We start from the raw sequence: 13,541 nt of genomic DNA, 5'->3' as shown, positions 1-13,541 counted from the left end.
GGATTCACCAATGGTACTACCATTGAATGCCAAAGGGTGATGGTTAGATTCTCTCTTGTTGGAGATGGTCATTGCCTGTCATGTATGTGGTCTGAATGTTACTTCCCACCTATCAGCACAAACCTGAACATTGTCTAGATCTTGCTGTACATGGACACTGCTTTAATGTCTGAGGAGTTGCGAATTGTGTTTTACATTGTGCAGTCATCAGCGAACATCCCCACTTCTGACCTTATGAGGTGTGGGGGGGAGCGGTTATTGATGAAGCAGCTAAGAAGGTTGGCCCTAGGATGCTACCATGAGGAGCTCCCGCAGTACTGCCCTGGCACTGAGATGATTGGCCTCCAGAAACCTAATCAATTTCCTTTATGCTAGTTGTGGCTCCAACAACTGGAGCGTTCCCCCCCCCCAATTCCTAATGACTTTAGTTTTGCTCGGGCTCCTCTTTGTTACAATCAGTCTTGCTTACCTCTGTCTATTGCATGCTGTTTGGCATACAAGTAATTCTGTGTTGTAGCTTAATCAGGTTGACACCTCATTTTTCGGTATGCCTGGTGCTGTTCTTGGCGTGCCCTCCTGCACTCTTCATTGCACCAAGGTTGTTCCGCTGGCTTGGTGATAATGTTAGGGAGGGGATATACCGGGTATGATTCAGATTGTTGTTGTATATCATTCTGCTGCTGCTGATAGCCCAAAGAGTTTCATGAATGTCCAGTTTTGAACTGCTGTATCTGTTCAAAATCTATCCCATCTAGCATGATGGTAGTGCTACAATGGGCAGTATGCTCATGTGAAGGTGGGAATAATCTCCCTAAGGATCGTGAGGTGGTCATTCCCACCAATGTTGTCCTGGACGGATGCATCTGCAAAAGGTAGATTGATGAGGATCAGGTCAAGTAGGTTTTTCCCCTCTTGTTTCCCTCGCCACCTGCTACAGACTCAATTTAACAGCCATGTCTTTAAGACTTGGCTCGCTCAATCAGTAGTGGTGCTACTGAGCCAGTCTTAGTGATTGACATTGAAGTCCCCCACCCAGAAAACATTCTGTGCCCTTCCCACCCTTGGTGCTTCTTCCAATTGGTGTTCAACATGGAGGAGTATTGCTTCTTTAGCTGGGGTGAGTTGATGGTAATCACAGGAGGCTTCTAATTGGATGAAATACAGTCAACCTGTGCACAGCAGGATCCCACAAATTGGCACCAAAAGGACAGATTGTTTTTGGTTGTGTTGGTAAACCTATGTTGAGCATGATGGTGGGAGAACGCTCCTGTTCTTCTCATTAAGAACCCCACTGATGTTACCTGCGAGAGTGTCTCAAAACCCTGAAGGATAACTTGAAACACTGGTTCTTAATGATGTATATTTGTTTGGAATAATGTGAGGAATAATGTCAGACCCAGTGAGGAACCAGACCAGTTGTTGAGTAAATAATTAATAAAGAAGTAAAGTATTAAAGTAAAATAAAATTTAAAAAACACAACAAAAGGCTTAATATACACTATGACACTTCAGTATATTGATAACTATTGAGGTTGTTTTCGTTGGAGAGAAGAAGGTTAAGAGGAGACTTAATAGAGGCATACAAAATGATCAGGGGGTTAGATAGGGTGGACAGTGAGAGCCTTCTCCCGTGGATGGAAATGGCTGGCACGAAGGGACATAGCTTTAAACTGAGGGGTAATAGATATAGGACAGAGGTCAGAGGTAGGTTCTTTATGCAAAGAGTGGTGAGGCCGTGGAATGCCCTACCTGCAACAGTAGTGAACTCGCCAACATTGAGGGCATTTAAAAGTTTATTGGATCAGCATATGGATGATCATGGCATAGTGTAGGTTAGATGGCTTTTGTTTCGGTGCAACATCGTGGGCCGAAGGGCCTGTACTGTGCTGTATCGTTCTATGTTCTATAACTAAATACAGTGCTATCTGAAATTACCTCTTGTTCCCAAAATATACCCACATTCCCTGAACTCACTGAGGCAACATTTTTCCTAAGCAACATCCGATTTTAGTAACTCGGTAGATCAAATCTAACTAATAGTCACCGCTTAGATGACCGAGTCTGGGAAAATACCTATTCATGGTTCAGTGAAGGCACAAAATTGTGTCTTTTAGAGGAGAATATTTGCAATATTAAGTGATTCAAAATGTTAGATGGAACAGGTTCTGTGTTTCGAATCATAGTTGCAACTCGCCTGCCTGACTGTTAGATCGAAAACGAGCCTGCTTCCTCAATAGCAGTTATACTGTTCAGTCTCTTTGAAATCCCACCCTGTGGATTTCATCTGTCGACATCTCTCAAATTCCTTGCCTTTAGAAGTTATCATTTATATAGCCCCATTGATCTCTCGTAAACAATGTCTCTGATATGGTCATTCGCACCGCAATGTATCTAGATGCCGGCTAATCTTGTTATTAGGCAAATCTCATCTCATTCCTCTAGAGACCTGCTGGTCTTGTTACTTGTCTGTTATTTTGTTTCATCTCAAGTTTAACTGTCAAGTTCCCAAATTCCAAACACTTCTCCAAATAGTACCGTGGATTTTTTTTACATTCACTTGAGAAAGAAAGTTAGGACATAGAGTGCAGAAGGAGGCCATTCGGCCCATCGAGTCTGCACCGACCCACTTAAGCCCTCACTTCCACCCCATCCCCGTAACCCAATAACCCCATCTAACCTTTTTGGACACTAAGGGCAATTTGGCTTGGCCAATCCACCTAATCTGCACATTTTTGGAGTGTGGGAGGAAACCGGAGCACCCAGAGGAAACCCACGCAGACACGAGGAGAACGTGCAGACTCCTCACAGACAGTGACCCAGCAGGGAATCGAATCCTGTGCTATCCACCTGTGCTACCGTGCTGCCCGGTTAGATCCCAGTTTAATGTCTCATCAGGAAGATTGAACTTCTGAGAAGGCAGCATTATACTGAAGTGTCAATCTAGGTTATTTACATAAGTGGAGTCTGAACCCATGATCTGAGTTGAGATTGCTGCCATTGAGCCACTTGATTTTGATGCTGTCTGTTTTCATTGCTGAAGTGGAGGTGAGTGGCAACAGAGTTTATAAATAGCAGGTCCTGGCAGCTCTTTGGATAGTTTGATTGTCACTCAAACAAAACATTCTGAAGTTTGAAGAGATTTTGTCATAGGATTTCAGTTAGTATCACACCCTGTCTTTTTTCCCCTGCAGGCCTGCATTTGTTTACCTTCCAAGTATATATTGAATTGTCGTTTCAAAGCTATTATTAATTTCTGTACCCTGTCATTCCAAATTCTGTACGAAGTCTTACAACACCAGGTTAAAGTCCAACAGGTTTGTTTCGATGTCACTAGCTTTCGGAGCGCTGCTCCTTCCTCAGGTGAATGAAGAGGTCTGTTCCAGAAACACATATATAGACAAATTCAAAGATGCCAAACAATGCTTGGAATGCGAGCATTAGCAGGTGATTAAATCTTTACAGATCCAGAGATGGGGTAACCCCAGGTTAAAGAGGTGTGAATTGTACCAAGCCAGGACAGTTGGTTGGATTTTGCAGGCCAGATGGTGGGGGATGAATGTAATGCGACATGAATCCCAGGTCCCGGTTAAAGGTCCTCTTTAACCTGGGGTTACCCCATCTCTGGATCTGTAAAGATTTAATCACCTGTAATGCTCGCATTCCAAGCATTGTTTGGCATCTTTGAATTTGTCTATATATGTGTTTCTGGAACAGACCTCTTCATTCACCTGAGGAAGGAGCAGCGCTCCGAAAGCTAGTGACATCGAAACAAACCTGTTGGACTTTAACCTGGTGTTGTAAGACTTCGTACTGTGCTCACCCCAGTCCAACGCCGGCATCTCCACATCATTCCAAATTCTAATTGATTATGTAAAGAAGTTCTTCCACATAGCAGCTCTGGTTCCTTTGTCAATTGCCTTAAATCTGTGCTCTCTGGTTATCCACCTTTCATCAATTGGAAGCCATTTCTCCGAGTTTACATTCTCAAAACCCTTCATTATTTTTTAAAATGTGTATCAAATCTTCCTTTGGTCGCCTTCTCTAAGAACAACTGCAGCTTCTCCAGTCTAGCCACATAATTGCAATCCCTCATCCCTTGAATTAGTCTAGTAAGTCTCTTCTGCACCTTGCAAAGTAATCAAATCCTCCCTGAAGCATGGTACCCGGAGATGGAGACAATATTCCATCCAGCTGAGGCAGAAGTAGTGTTTGAAAAGATTTAGAGCAATTTCCTGACTTTGGTACTCTGTGCCTCTATTTATAAATAGAGGCACTCACCTGAGGAGTGCCCTCAGGTGCCATTCACCTGAGGAAGGAGCAGCGCTCCGAAAGCTAGTGACATCGAAACAAACCTGTTGGACTTTAACCTGGTGTTGTAAGACTTCGTACTCTATTTATAAAGATTAGGATCTCTTATGTTTTCTTAACTGCTTTGTTAACCTATCTTGCCACCTTGAAGGTTTGTCCACAAAGATCCCTCCAGTGTCTCTATTCTTGTGTCCCCTTATAAATTGTGTATTAAGAATGCATTTTTGCTCCTCGTTCTATGTACCAAAAGTATTGTGAAAAGGAGGGGTGTCAATTTAAACAGTTCTGTTTTCTGCACGTGCAATTTATCGCTTCCCCCTTTATTACTGGTGGTACATTTCCTAACCCCATTGTTTTGGTGTGATCCAATTTCTATTAGTAACCCCACAACAAACTTGAGATAGGATGAACTCAAAGAGTTAGTTTATTTTCACACAAATGCAAAGTGTGCGCGCGTGTGTGTGTGGGGGGGGGGTGGGGGCGGCGGGGTTGGTGTAGCAATGTTGCCTTCTTTGCGAAGTAAGTCAGGGATAGAGAAAAGAAAGATTTACAGGGCAAATAATTATTTCATGTGGGTTGCAGGGTCCCGAACCAAAGTTCAATGAGGTATTCTTTCACAACAGGTCAGAAAACCAAAGCTGTAGCAATCACTTTTCCAGTAGAGTTGACTTCCACGATGAAATAGGCTCACAGAGATGATGTTACAGAAGTTCCAGTGTAAATGTGGGCAAGTATTCGATCTGGGAAGTGCTCCTTTTCTGCGTTGCTTCCAGTTAGCTGTTAAAATGGCATATTCAGTTTGCAGTACAGCAAGGCAGTATAATTCGTTCCACCAACTAGTGGTTCATGTCACATGACTCCAACTTCTTCACAGTGGCTTTGACAAAAGGTGTGTCCTCAGACAGTTAAATGTTCCAACTATTAAGCAGTGAAAGGGAGGTTGTCCTAGTAGATGAATTGGATAACCAAAGTTAGGAAAATCATGTGGCCTTTGTATAGCTCGCTTTGAATCTGGTCTATGCAGCCCACAATGGTCATTATTGTCTCTTCAGAGATAACAAGGTATGAGTTTCCCTGATACTGCCAGGTGTAGCTCCTTTTGTTCAGGGGTCACAAACAGAAATAGCGTCAGCCATTTAAAAATTGGATGGAGATCCTGTGTGGGAATAGACATGTGGTCATTGGGGGGGGGAAGGACCAACTTGCTGGTATGAACAACTCCAGTATGACTGGTCATCTGGGTGAGGTTATTCACCTCTGTGGCGCAGGACAATCTCTACATCGGTGGCCAATCTGTCCTTGGCCACTCAGGCAACCTGTTCAGTCACAAGGTGCCTGTTCCTTGTAGGCGGGTGATGACTCCGATGTCCGGCATCCCGCTGCCCATCTCGGCCCTCTCCCGTCTTTTATGGGCCAGCTTCTGCTGTGGGGACACAGAGGGCATTGTGATACGCACGCTTCATGTATCAGGAGAGAAGAGGCGGAGGGAGGTGGAGCAGGCGTGATCACCACTGCTGAGCATGGGTGGGCAGGGACATGGCATGGTGCTGGGTGGGGGTGGTGCCAGGTGCATGGTCGTCTGGGGTCAGGGAGGGCACAGGCAGGACAGGTTCCAGGGGCCAATGCCAACTCACCTGTTGGAGGTCGTTAGCTTTTTACGGCACTGTGTGACGGTGCTCCAGGACAAGCTCCCCATGCTGACCGCGGCTGTCACCCCCCCCCCAAATTCTGTTAGATCGCGCCCTTGTTTCTTTATTTTACTTGGTGTGGACTCCCCGTGTCCCTAAAGAATGTATGCTAAACCTTTAGAAAACGTTGCTCAAGCCTCAGCTGGAGTATATTTTCAATTACGGGCACCACACTTGAGGAATAATGGTAAAGCCTTGGAGTGATGCAGATTGCCACCAGAAGTATGAAGTTACTGTGAAAAGCCCCTCGTCGCCACGTTCCGGCACCTGTTCGAAAAAGCTGGTACGGGAATTGAACCCGCGTTGCTAGCCTTGTTCTGCTTCACAAACCAGCTGTCTAGCTCACTGAGCTACTACTGAGATCCAGGGTACTCCACTGTATGTGATGGAATTTAAAAATTCAGCAAAACTTCTGGAATTAAAAGTCGAATAGTGACTGTGAAACAGTTATCGAATGTCGTAAAAACCCAACTGGTTCACGAATGTCCTTTAGGGAAAGAAACCTGCAGTCCTTACGTGGTTTGGCCTACACGTAACTCCAGATCCACAGCAATGTGGTTGACTCTTAAATGCCCTCTGAAATGGCCCAACAAGCCACTCAGTTGCATTCAACAGCTGCAATTAAAACACAGTGAAACCAGTTGGACCACCCAGCATTGACCTAGGCATCGGAAACGACAATGAAAACCCAGCCCTGACGACACTCCTTACTAATATCCGGGGGCTTGTGTCAAAATTGGGAGAGCTGTCTCACAGACTAGTCAAACAACAACCTAACAGTCATACGCACAGAATCATACCTTTTAGATAATGTCTCAGACACCATCGTCACCATTCCTGGGTATGTCCTGTCTCACCGGCAGGACAGACCCAGCAGAGGTGGCGGTACAGTGATATGCAGTCGGGAGGGAGTTGCCCTGGGAGTCCTCAACATTGACTCTGGACCTCATGATGTTTTCTGGCACCAGGTCAAACATGGGCAAGGAAACCTGCTTTAACACGTACTGATGAAGCAGTACTTCTCCATGTTGAACAACACTTGGAAGAAGCACTGATAGTGGCAAGAGCACAGAATGCACTTTGGGTGGGGAATTTCAATGTCCATCACCAAGGGGGGCTTGACAGTACCACCATAGATCGAGCTGGACTGGTCCTAAAGGACATAGCTGCTAGACTGGGACTGCAGCAGGTGATGAGGGAACCAACAAGGGGGACAAACGTACATTCTCGCCAACCTGCCTGCCGCAGATGTACTTGTCGATGACAGCATCGATAGGAGTGACCACTGTACTGCCCTTGTGAAGACAAAGTCATGCCTTCATATTGAGGATACCTTCCATTGTGTTGTGTGGTACTACCAAAGTGCTAAATGAAATAGACTTCGAACCGATCTAGCAACCCAAGAGCAAGCATCCATGAGGTGCTGTGGGCCAACAGCAGCAGCAGAATTGTACTCAACCACAATCTGTAGCCTCGAGGCCCGGCATATCCCCCACTCTACCATTACCACCAAACCAGAGGATTAACCCTCGTTCAATGAAGAGCGCAGGAGGGCATGCCAGGGGCAGCACCAAGCATACCTGAAAATGAGGTGTCAACCTGGTGAAGCTACAACACTGGATTACTTCCATGCCAAACAGCATAAGCAGAAAGTAATAGACAAAGCTAAGCGATTCCACAACAAATGCATCAAATCTAAGCTCCACAGTTCTGCCACATCCAGCCATGAATGGCGGTGGATAATTAATCAACTCACTGGAGGAGGAGGCTCCACAAATATCCCCATCCTCAATAATGGAGGAGCCCAGCGTACCTGTGCAAAACATAAGGCTGAAGCATTCACAAGAATCTTCAGCCAGAAGTGCCGAGTGGATGATCCATCTCGATCTCCAGAGGTCCCCAGCATCACAGCTGTCAGTTTTCAGCCAATCTGATTCACTCCACGTGATATCAAGAAATAGCTGAAGACACTGGATACTGCAAAGGTAATGGGCCCTGACAATATTCTGGCAATAAACCTGAGGGCTTCTGCTCCAGATGTTGCTGCGCCACTAGCCAAGCTGTTCCAGTACAGCTCCAAAACTGGCGTCTACCCAACAATGTGGGAAATTGCCCAGGTATGTCCTATACACAAGAAACAGGACAAATCCAATCCGGCCAATTACCGCCCCATCAGTCTACTCTCGATCATAAGCAAAGTGATGGAAGGGGTCATCAACAGTGCTATCAAGTGGCACTTATCGGCAATAATCTGCTCATGGAAGCTCACTTCAGGTTCCATCAGGGTCACCCGGCTCCTGACATCATCACAGCCTTGGTTTAAACAAAATAGCTGAATCCCATTGATGAGGTCTTAGTGATTCCTCTTGACATCAAGGCAGCATTTGACCAAGTATGGCATTAAGGAGCCGCAGCAAAAATGGAGTCTATGGGAATCGGAGAGGTGGGGGGAGCTCTCCTTTGGTTGGAGTCATATGGAATCATAGATTCCCTACAGTGCAGATGGAGGCCATTTGGCCCATCGAGTCTGCACTGGGCCTTGCTCCGATAGAGGGCTCTACCTAGGCCCAATCCCCATAACCCCACCTAATCTTTGGGCAATATTAGCATAGCCAATTCACCTAACCTCCATATCTTTGGACTGTGGGAGGAAACCGGAGCACCCGGAGGAAACCCACACAAACACTGGGAGAAACACCACACAGTCACCCAAGACTGGAATTGAACCCGAGTCCCTGGCGCTGTGAGGCAGCCAGGCTAACCACTGTGCCACATTGCCGGAAGATGGTTGTGGTGGCTGGAGGTCAGTCATCTCTGCTCTAGGACTTCACTGCAGGAGTTCCTCAAGATAGTGTCCTTGGCCCAACCATCTTCAGCTGCTTCATCAATTACCTCCTTTCCATCATACAGCCAGAGGTGGGGATGTTCGCAGATGTCTGCACAGTGTTTGGCACCATTTGCGACTCCTCAGATACTGAAGTAGTCCATGTTCAAATGCAGCAAGACTTGGACAATACCCAGGCTTGGGCTGACAAGTGGCAAGTGACCTTTGTGCTGGACAATGACCACCTCCAACAAGAGAGGATCTAGCTGTTGCCCCATGATAGTGAGGGATTCAGTGATGGTAATGCCATTGAATATCAGCATCCTGGGGGGACCATTGACCAGAAACTAAACTGGACTAGCCATATAAATAGTGGCTTCCAGAGAAAGTCAAAGGCTTGGGATCCTGTGGTTAGTAACTCAACTTCCTGACTACCCAAAGCCTATCCACCATCCACAAGGCACAAGTCAGAAGTGTAATGGAATACTCTCCACTTGCCTGGATGAGTGCAGCTCCAACAACACTCAAGAAGCTCGTCATCATCCAAGACAAAACAGCCTGTTTGATTGTTACCCCTTCCACAAACATTTAGTCTCTCCAGCAACAACAAACAGTGGCAGTTGTATGTACCATCTACAAGATGCACTGCAGGAACTAACCAAGGTTCCTTAGGCTGTACCTTCCAAACCCACAACCACTGCCATCTAAAAGGACAAGATCAGCAGATTCCTGGGAACACCACCATCTGGAGGTTCCCTTCCAAGTCATTCAACATCCTGACTTGGAAATGTATCACTTTTCCTTCACTGTCGCTGGGTCAAAATCCTGTAATTCCCTCCCTAACTGCACTGTAGGTGTACCGACACTTCAGGGGCTGCAGTGGTTCAAAAAGGAAGCTCACCATCACACCTCCTTGAGGGTAACTAGGGATGGGCAATGGATGATGGCCTCACCAGCCACTCCTACAGCCTGTAAATTGAGTTTAAAGAAAAGAACTAGCAAAGAAACGTAAAACAAAATGGTGGGGGGAGGAAGGGGCCAGAGGTTAATAAAATTGTTGAACTCTTTGTTGAGTTAGAAGGCTGTCAGGTGCCCCATTGAAAGATGCAGTGCTTTTTTTATGAACTTGCTTTGAACTTTAGTGGAACACCATAACCTGGCCAGGAATAAAGATCAGATTGGGAACAAGGTAAAGAATCCAAGGTCCTGGCTGAAAGCCTAACTGGGTGTGGGGGCTGGGCCAAGGTACCAGTGGCAGGACGGAGCTCATTTAGTGGGAGGAGGTGGTTTGGGCAGCACAGCTTCTGAGTATATCTGGGGAGTGGGTGTGTGTATGTGTGTCAATGTTATCTCTGTGTGTGTCTCTCTTCACAGACACTACCAGACTTGTTGAATATTTTCTGAATTTGCTGGTGTACCTCTAAAAGCAAGCAATATCTCGCACTTGGTGTGTTGGGAAGGCTTTGCCTTTGGGCGCTGAGTGAAGGTGCCTTACCCTTTCCATAAAAAATCTAGAAATAGAAATGGAAATACAAGTAGTCAGGTTCAGTAAAGACCACGTAGTCACGATGTTTGAGACAAAAAGCTGCAAGGTAGGATCCGTTAAGATTTTGGAAATGCAGGATAGATTGGATTATGAAAAGCAACATGGATGTGGATGAATGTAAATATGTTCAGTGTAAACTATGCCCCATGGTCTGCTATCTGATAGCCTATTTGTTTTTCAATATTATCAATAAGAAATACCACGCTGGCTATGCAGGAAATGGCCTACAATGCTGCCTTCACCCAGGGAATTGATTTAGTCTGCTGTGCATCGCTACAAGGTGGTGTTTGTTACACACTCCAGTTTTCCCCTCCAATGAGCCCATTTGTTACTGTTGCTCTGTGTATTCACTTGCTGTGAAATATAGCAACTCAGTTGTGTCAGCCGTGGCTCAGTTGATAGCTCTCTTGCTGGTGTCAAGTTCTATCCCCAGACTGGAGTACAAATATCAGGGCTGGCACTCTACAGCAGAGAGTACCGAGGGTATACTCAATGTTTTCTGAATCACCCTATACTAATTCCCCCTAATATATATTGCACATATATTCCCAATGTGCACCATTTGCATTTGTCAATATAAAATTAAATATTGAGCAACTTGGATGTCAAGTATACCAATAGTGCTAAAATAGGCAGTGCAGGCACAACTTTGCATATTAGTACTTGATGCAAATAAACAAACAGATGGCAGATGAAATTTTAGAAAACAGATGTTCTCAGATTGATGAAACACCTGTTGCTCACACTGATGACTATTCATTGCTGAACTCTTATATAATTCTAACAAGCAAGTTATATCTGAAGGGCTGGATATTTCTTTTGGGGTCAGACCCCGATGACGGGATCAAATTCGGGCATCAACCTCGCACTGTCATGGACACTATTTTCAAATGAATGGTCAGAGGGTGAAATTGCTGCCTCATCAAGGTCTGCAGGGTGTACTTTTTCAAGCTGGAGGGAGAGGAGTAAGATAGGCACCTCAAGATGGAGATGCCCTTTTGATGCTTTTTTTTTTACAGAAATGGCCAAAGTTGCTGGACCACCGTGTCTCGGGGGTTGCTGGCTCCTTTGTCTGCATTTGGAGGCCAGTCCAAGGCACCTGCTGGTCTTTGATGGCTATCCACCCAGAAGCATTTTCACACTGCCCTTCCTGTCTCCTTACAAATGGCTGGAATGAATGAATGGGGAAGGAGATTTCACTTGGAAAATATTGTGCACATCCTGCCTTCGCCGCCATCTCCTGCTCCCAAAGTCCAGCCCAAGATATTCATTTGTCTCTACTCTGTAGAAATGCGAACTGACTTCCATAATTCTTTGTTCATTCTTACTCCTATTTAGTCCCAGCCAATTTAAGGTTTTTGTAGGAAGAACGTCATTAATTGCTTCTTTTTGTGAGGGCCACAAAGAATCCAGCACGAGTTTTAAGGAGCAGCAACTTCCCTTGTTGCACACTCTTTCCTGCTGGTTCCAAACTGGCCAGCTTTATTTATACATGGAGTTTACTAATGGTTTCTCCTCCCCCCTCATTGGGGAAGCACATACTCCCACAGGATTGTGGGATTGTCATTAGTCCCCAGCCAATGGTAAGCAGGCAGGTTATAACACATCTGAAAACGGAAATAAACCAAGTTATATAATTGAGGATCTCACAGATTGAAGGAGGCAAAATTGTTTAAGAGATTTTTTCACTTTGACACACAATTCACTTTTATTCATTATGATTCATTTAAATCATGTTTACTACTTAAAAGCACTGAAAGAGGCCCAGTGTGTTCAAAGGTTCCTATTTAGTTTATGTTCTGGGCTTAATCCCACAATTTGTAAGAATTCCATCCGACACTAAATTTTGCATTATATAGAAAATGTGAACTTTAAATCACAGTGTCCTATTAACTGGAATGTGTAAAAAAATGTAAATCACACTCAAGATTACAATACCCTACCTAGAACATAAGCAAATGTGGATTTAAATCACACAGGACACCAGGGTTGAACATTACAGAACCTCAGTTGAAGTTTTGTATCCAGTTTGGATGCTTTTGGTTACAGATGTGCCACAGTATTTCTTTTTCAACTTTTTTTTGTGTAATTTCAGATTCTATGGGGAGCATGTTCTCTGGTGCTAACAGGCAATGTCATCATCTTTGCAACTATTCTGGGATTTTTTGTCGTCTTTGGAACTAATGATGATTTCAGCTGGCAGCAGTGGTGAGAGGTACACGTGTGAACGGATGCAGGAGGGAGAGTCCGCACTCTGGAAAAACGAATTGCAATAATATCAACTACTATCCCAACACCAGACGTGGCTGAGTTATTACTTTTAACACTGACATTTGTCGGCCTGCACAAGTGGGCATTTGTAAGAGACTTTATCCTCTTTTATTAGCCCAAATATTATCGACATATCACGACAAAAATTGGTTTCACAATCCCTATTGACGCAACAATGATAACTATCTCAAAGGAATGGGCTAAAGTATTGAAACTTTGTAGGAAACACTATTGAGAAGAATCAACTGTCTGATTTGTTATTTTGTTCTGTTAGCTTTGACGTGAAGCTTTTATAAACTAATAAAAGGGATTTATTCTCTTTTAAATCAAAAGTATTGCTGCCGTTTGTGTTTCAGTGTACACAAAAAATGGCGCTTGTGTGTACAGTAATTTAGTGCTGTATTGTAAAGTTTGGCGCAGAATTGCATGCTGTATTATAATTGAGCTTTACTGCGTTCATTTTTATGTAAAAGATCAGTATCAAGTTCGACAAGTGAACCTTGTATATTGTGATGTCTTTACAATTGATGTATAATTTATTTTTGTCTTGTAGCTGTTTTCAGAATATTTGCAAAAGCAAGTGTTAATCAGTGTCCAGTAAAACTGCAGATAAATACTTTTTAAAAAGTGTACTTTGTTCATTGGTATTTTGGTGACTTGTGTTCTATTCACCTTAAAAGTTCTTGTGTTTTTAATATGTGCTAAAATTTAAGAGTATATGTGTCGATTCATCATATCACAGTGATTTGAAACAAACTTGTTGGACTTTAACCTGGTGTTGTAAGACTTCTTACTGTGCTCACCCTAGTCCAACGCTGGCATCTCCACATCATGGCTCGATAATTGTGGTAAGACGTCTTTATTCTTGTACTCCAATCACTTCATAATAGAAAGTAACATACTG

The 13,541-nt window shown here is 44.3% G+C and overlaps 1 protein-coding gene across 2 annotated transcripts in view; it reads left to right on the top strand.

Moving 5' to 3' along the window:
* The window catches only part of leprotl1 (leptin receptor overlapping transcript like 1), a 48,927-nt gene extending 35,658 nt beyond the window's left edge, over positions 1-13,269 (top strand). For both annotated transcript variants that reach the window (XM_072517046.1, XM_072517047.1), the window contains exon 4: positions 12,462-13,269. In XM_072517046.1, coding sequence (XP_072373147.1) covers positions 12,462-12,578 — 117 coding nt within the window. In that variant the 3' untranslated portion in view covers positions 12,579-13,269. The remainder of the gene's footprint in view (positions 1-12,461) is intronic.
* Positions 13,270-13,541: the final 272 nt, after the last annotated feature.

This window comes from Scyliorhinus torazame, chromosome 9 (assembly GCF_047496885.1).
Source record: "Scyliorhinus torazame isolate Kashiwa2021f chromosome 9, sScyTor2.1, whole genome shotgun sequence".
NCBI classification, from domain to species: Eukaryota; Metazoa; Chordata; class Chondrichthyes; order Carcharhiniformes; family Scyliorhinidae; genus Scyliorhinus; species Scyliorhinus torazame.
The sequence above is the reverse complement of the archived record's forward strand: the minus strand, read 5'-3'. Positions and strand labels throughout refer to the sequence as shown.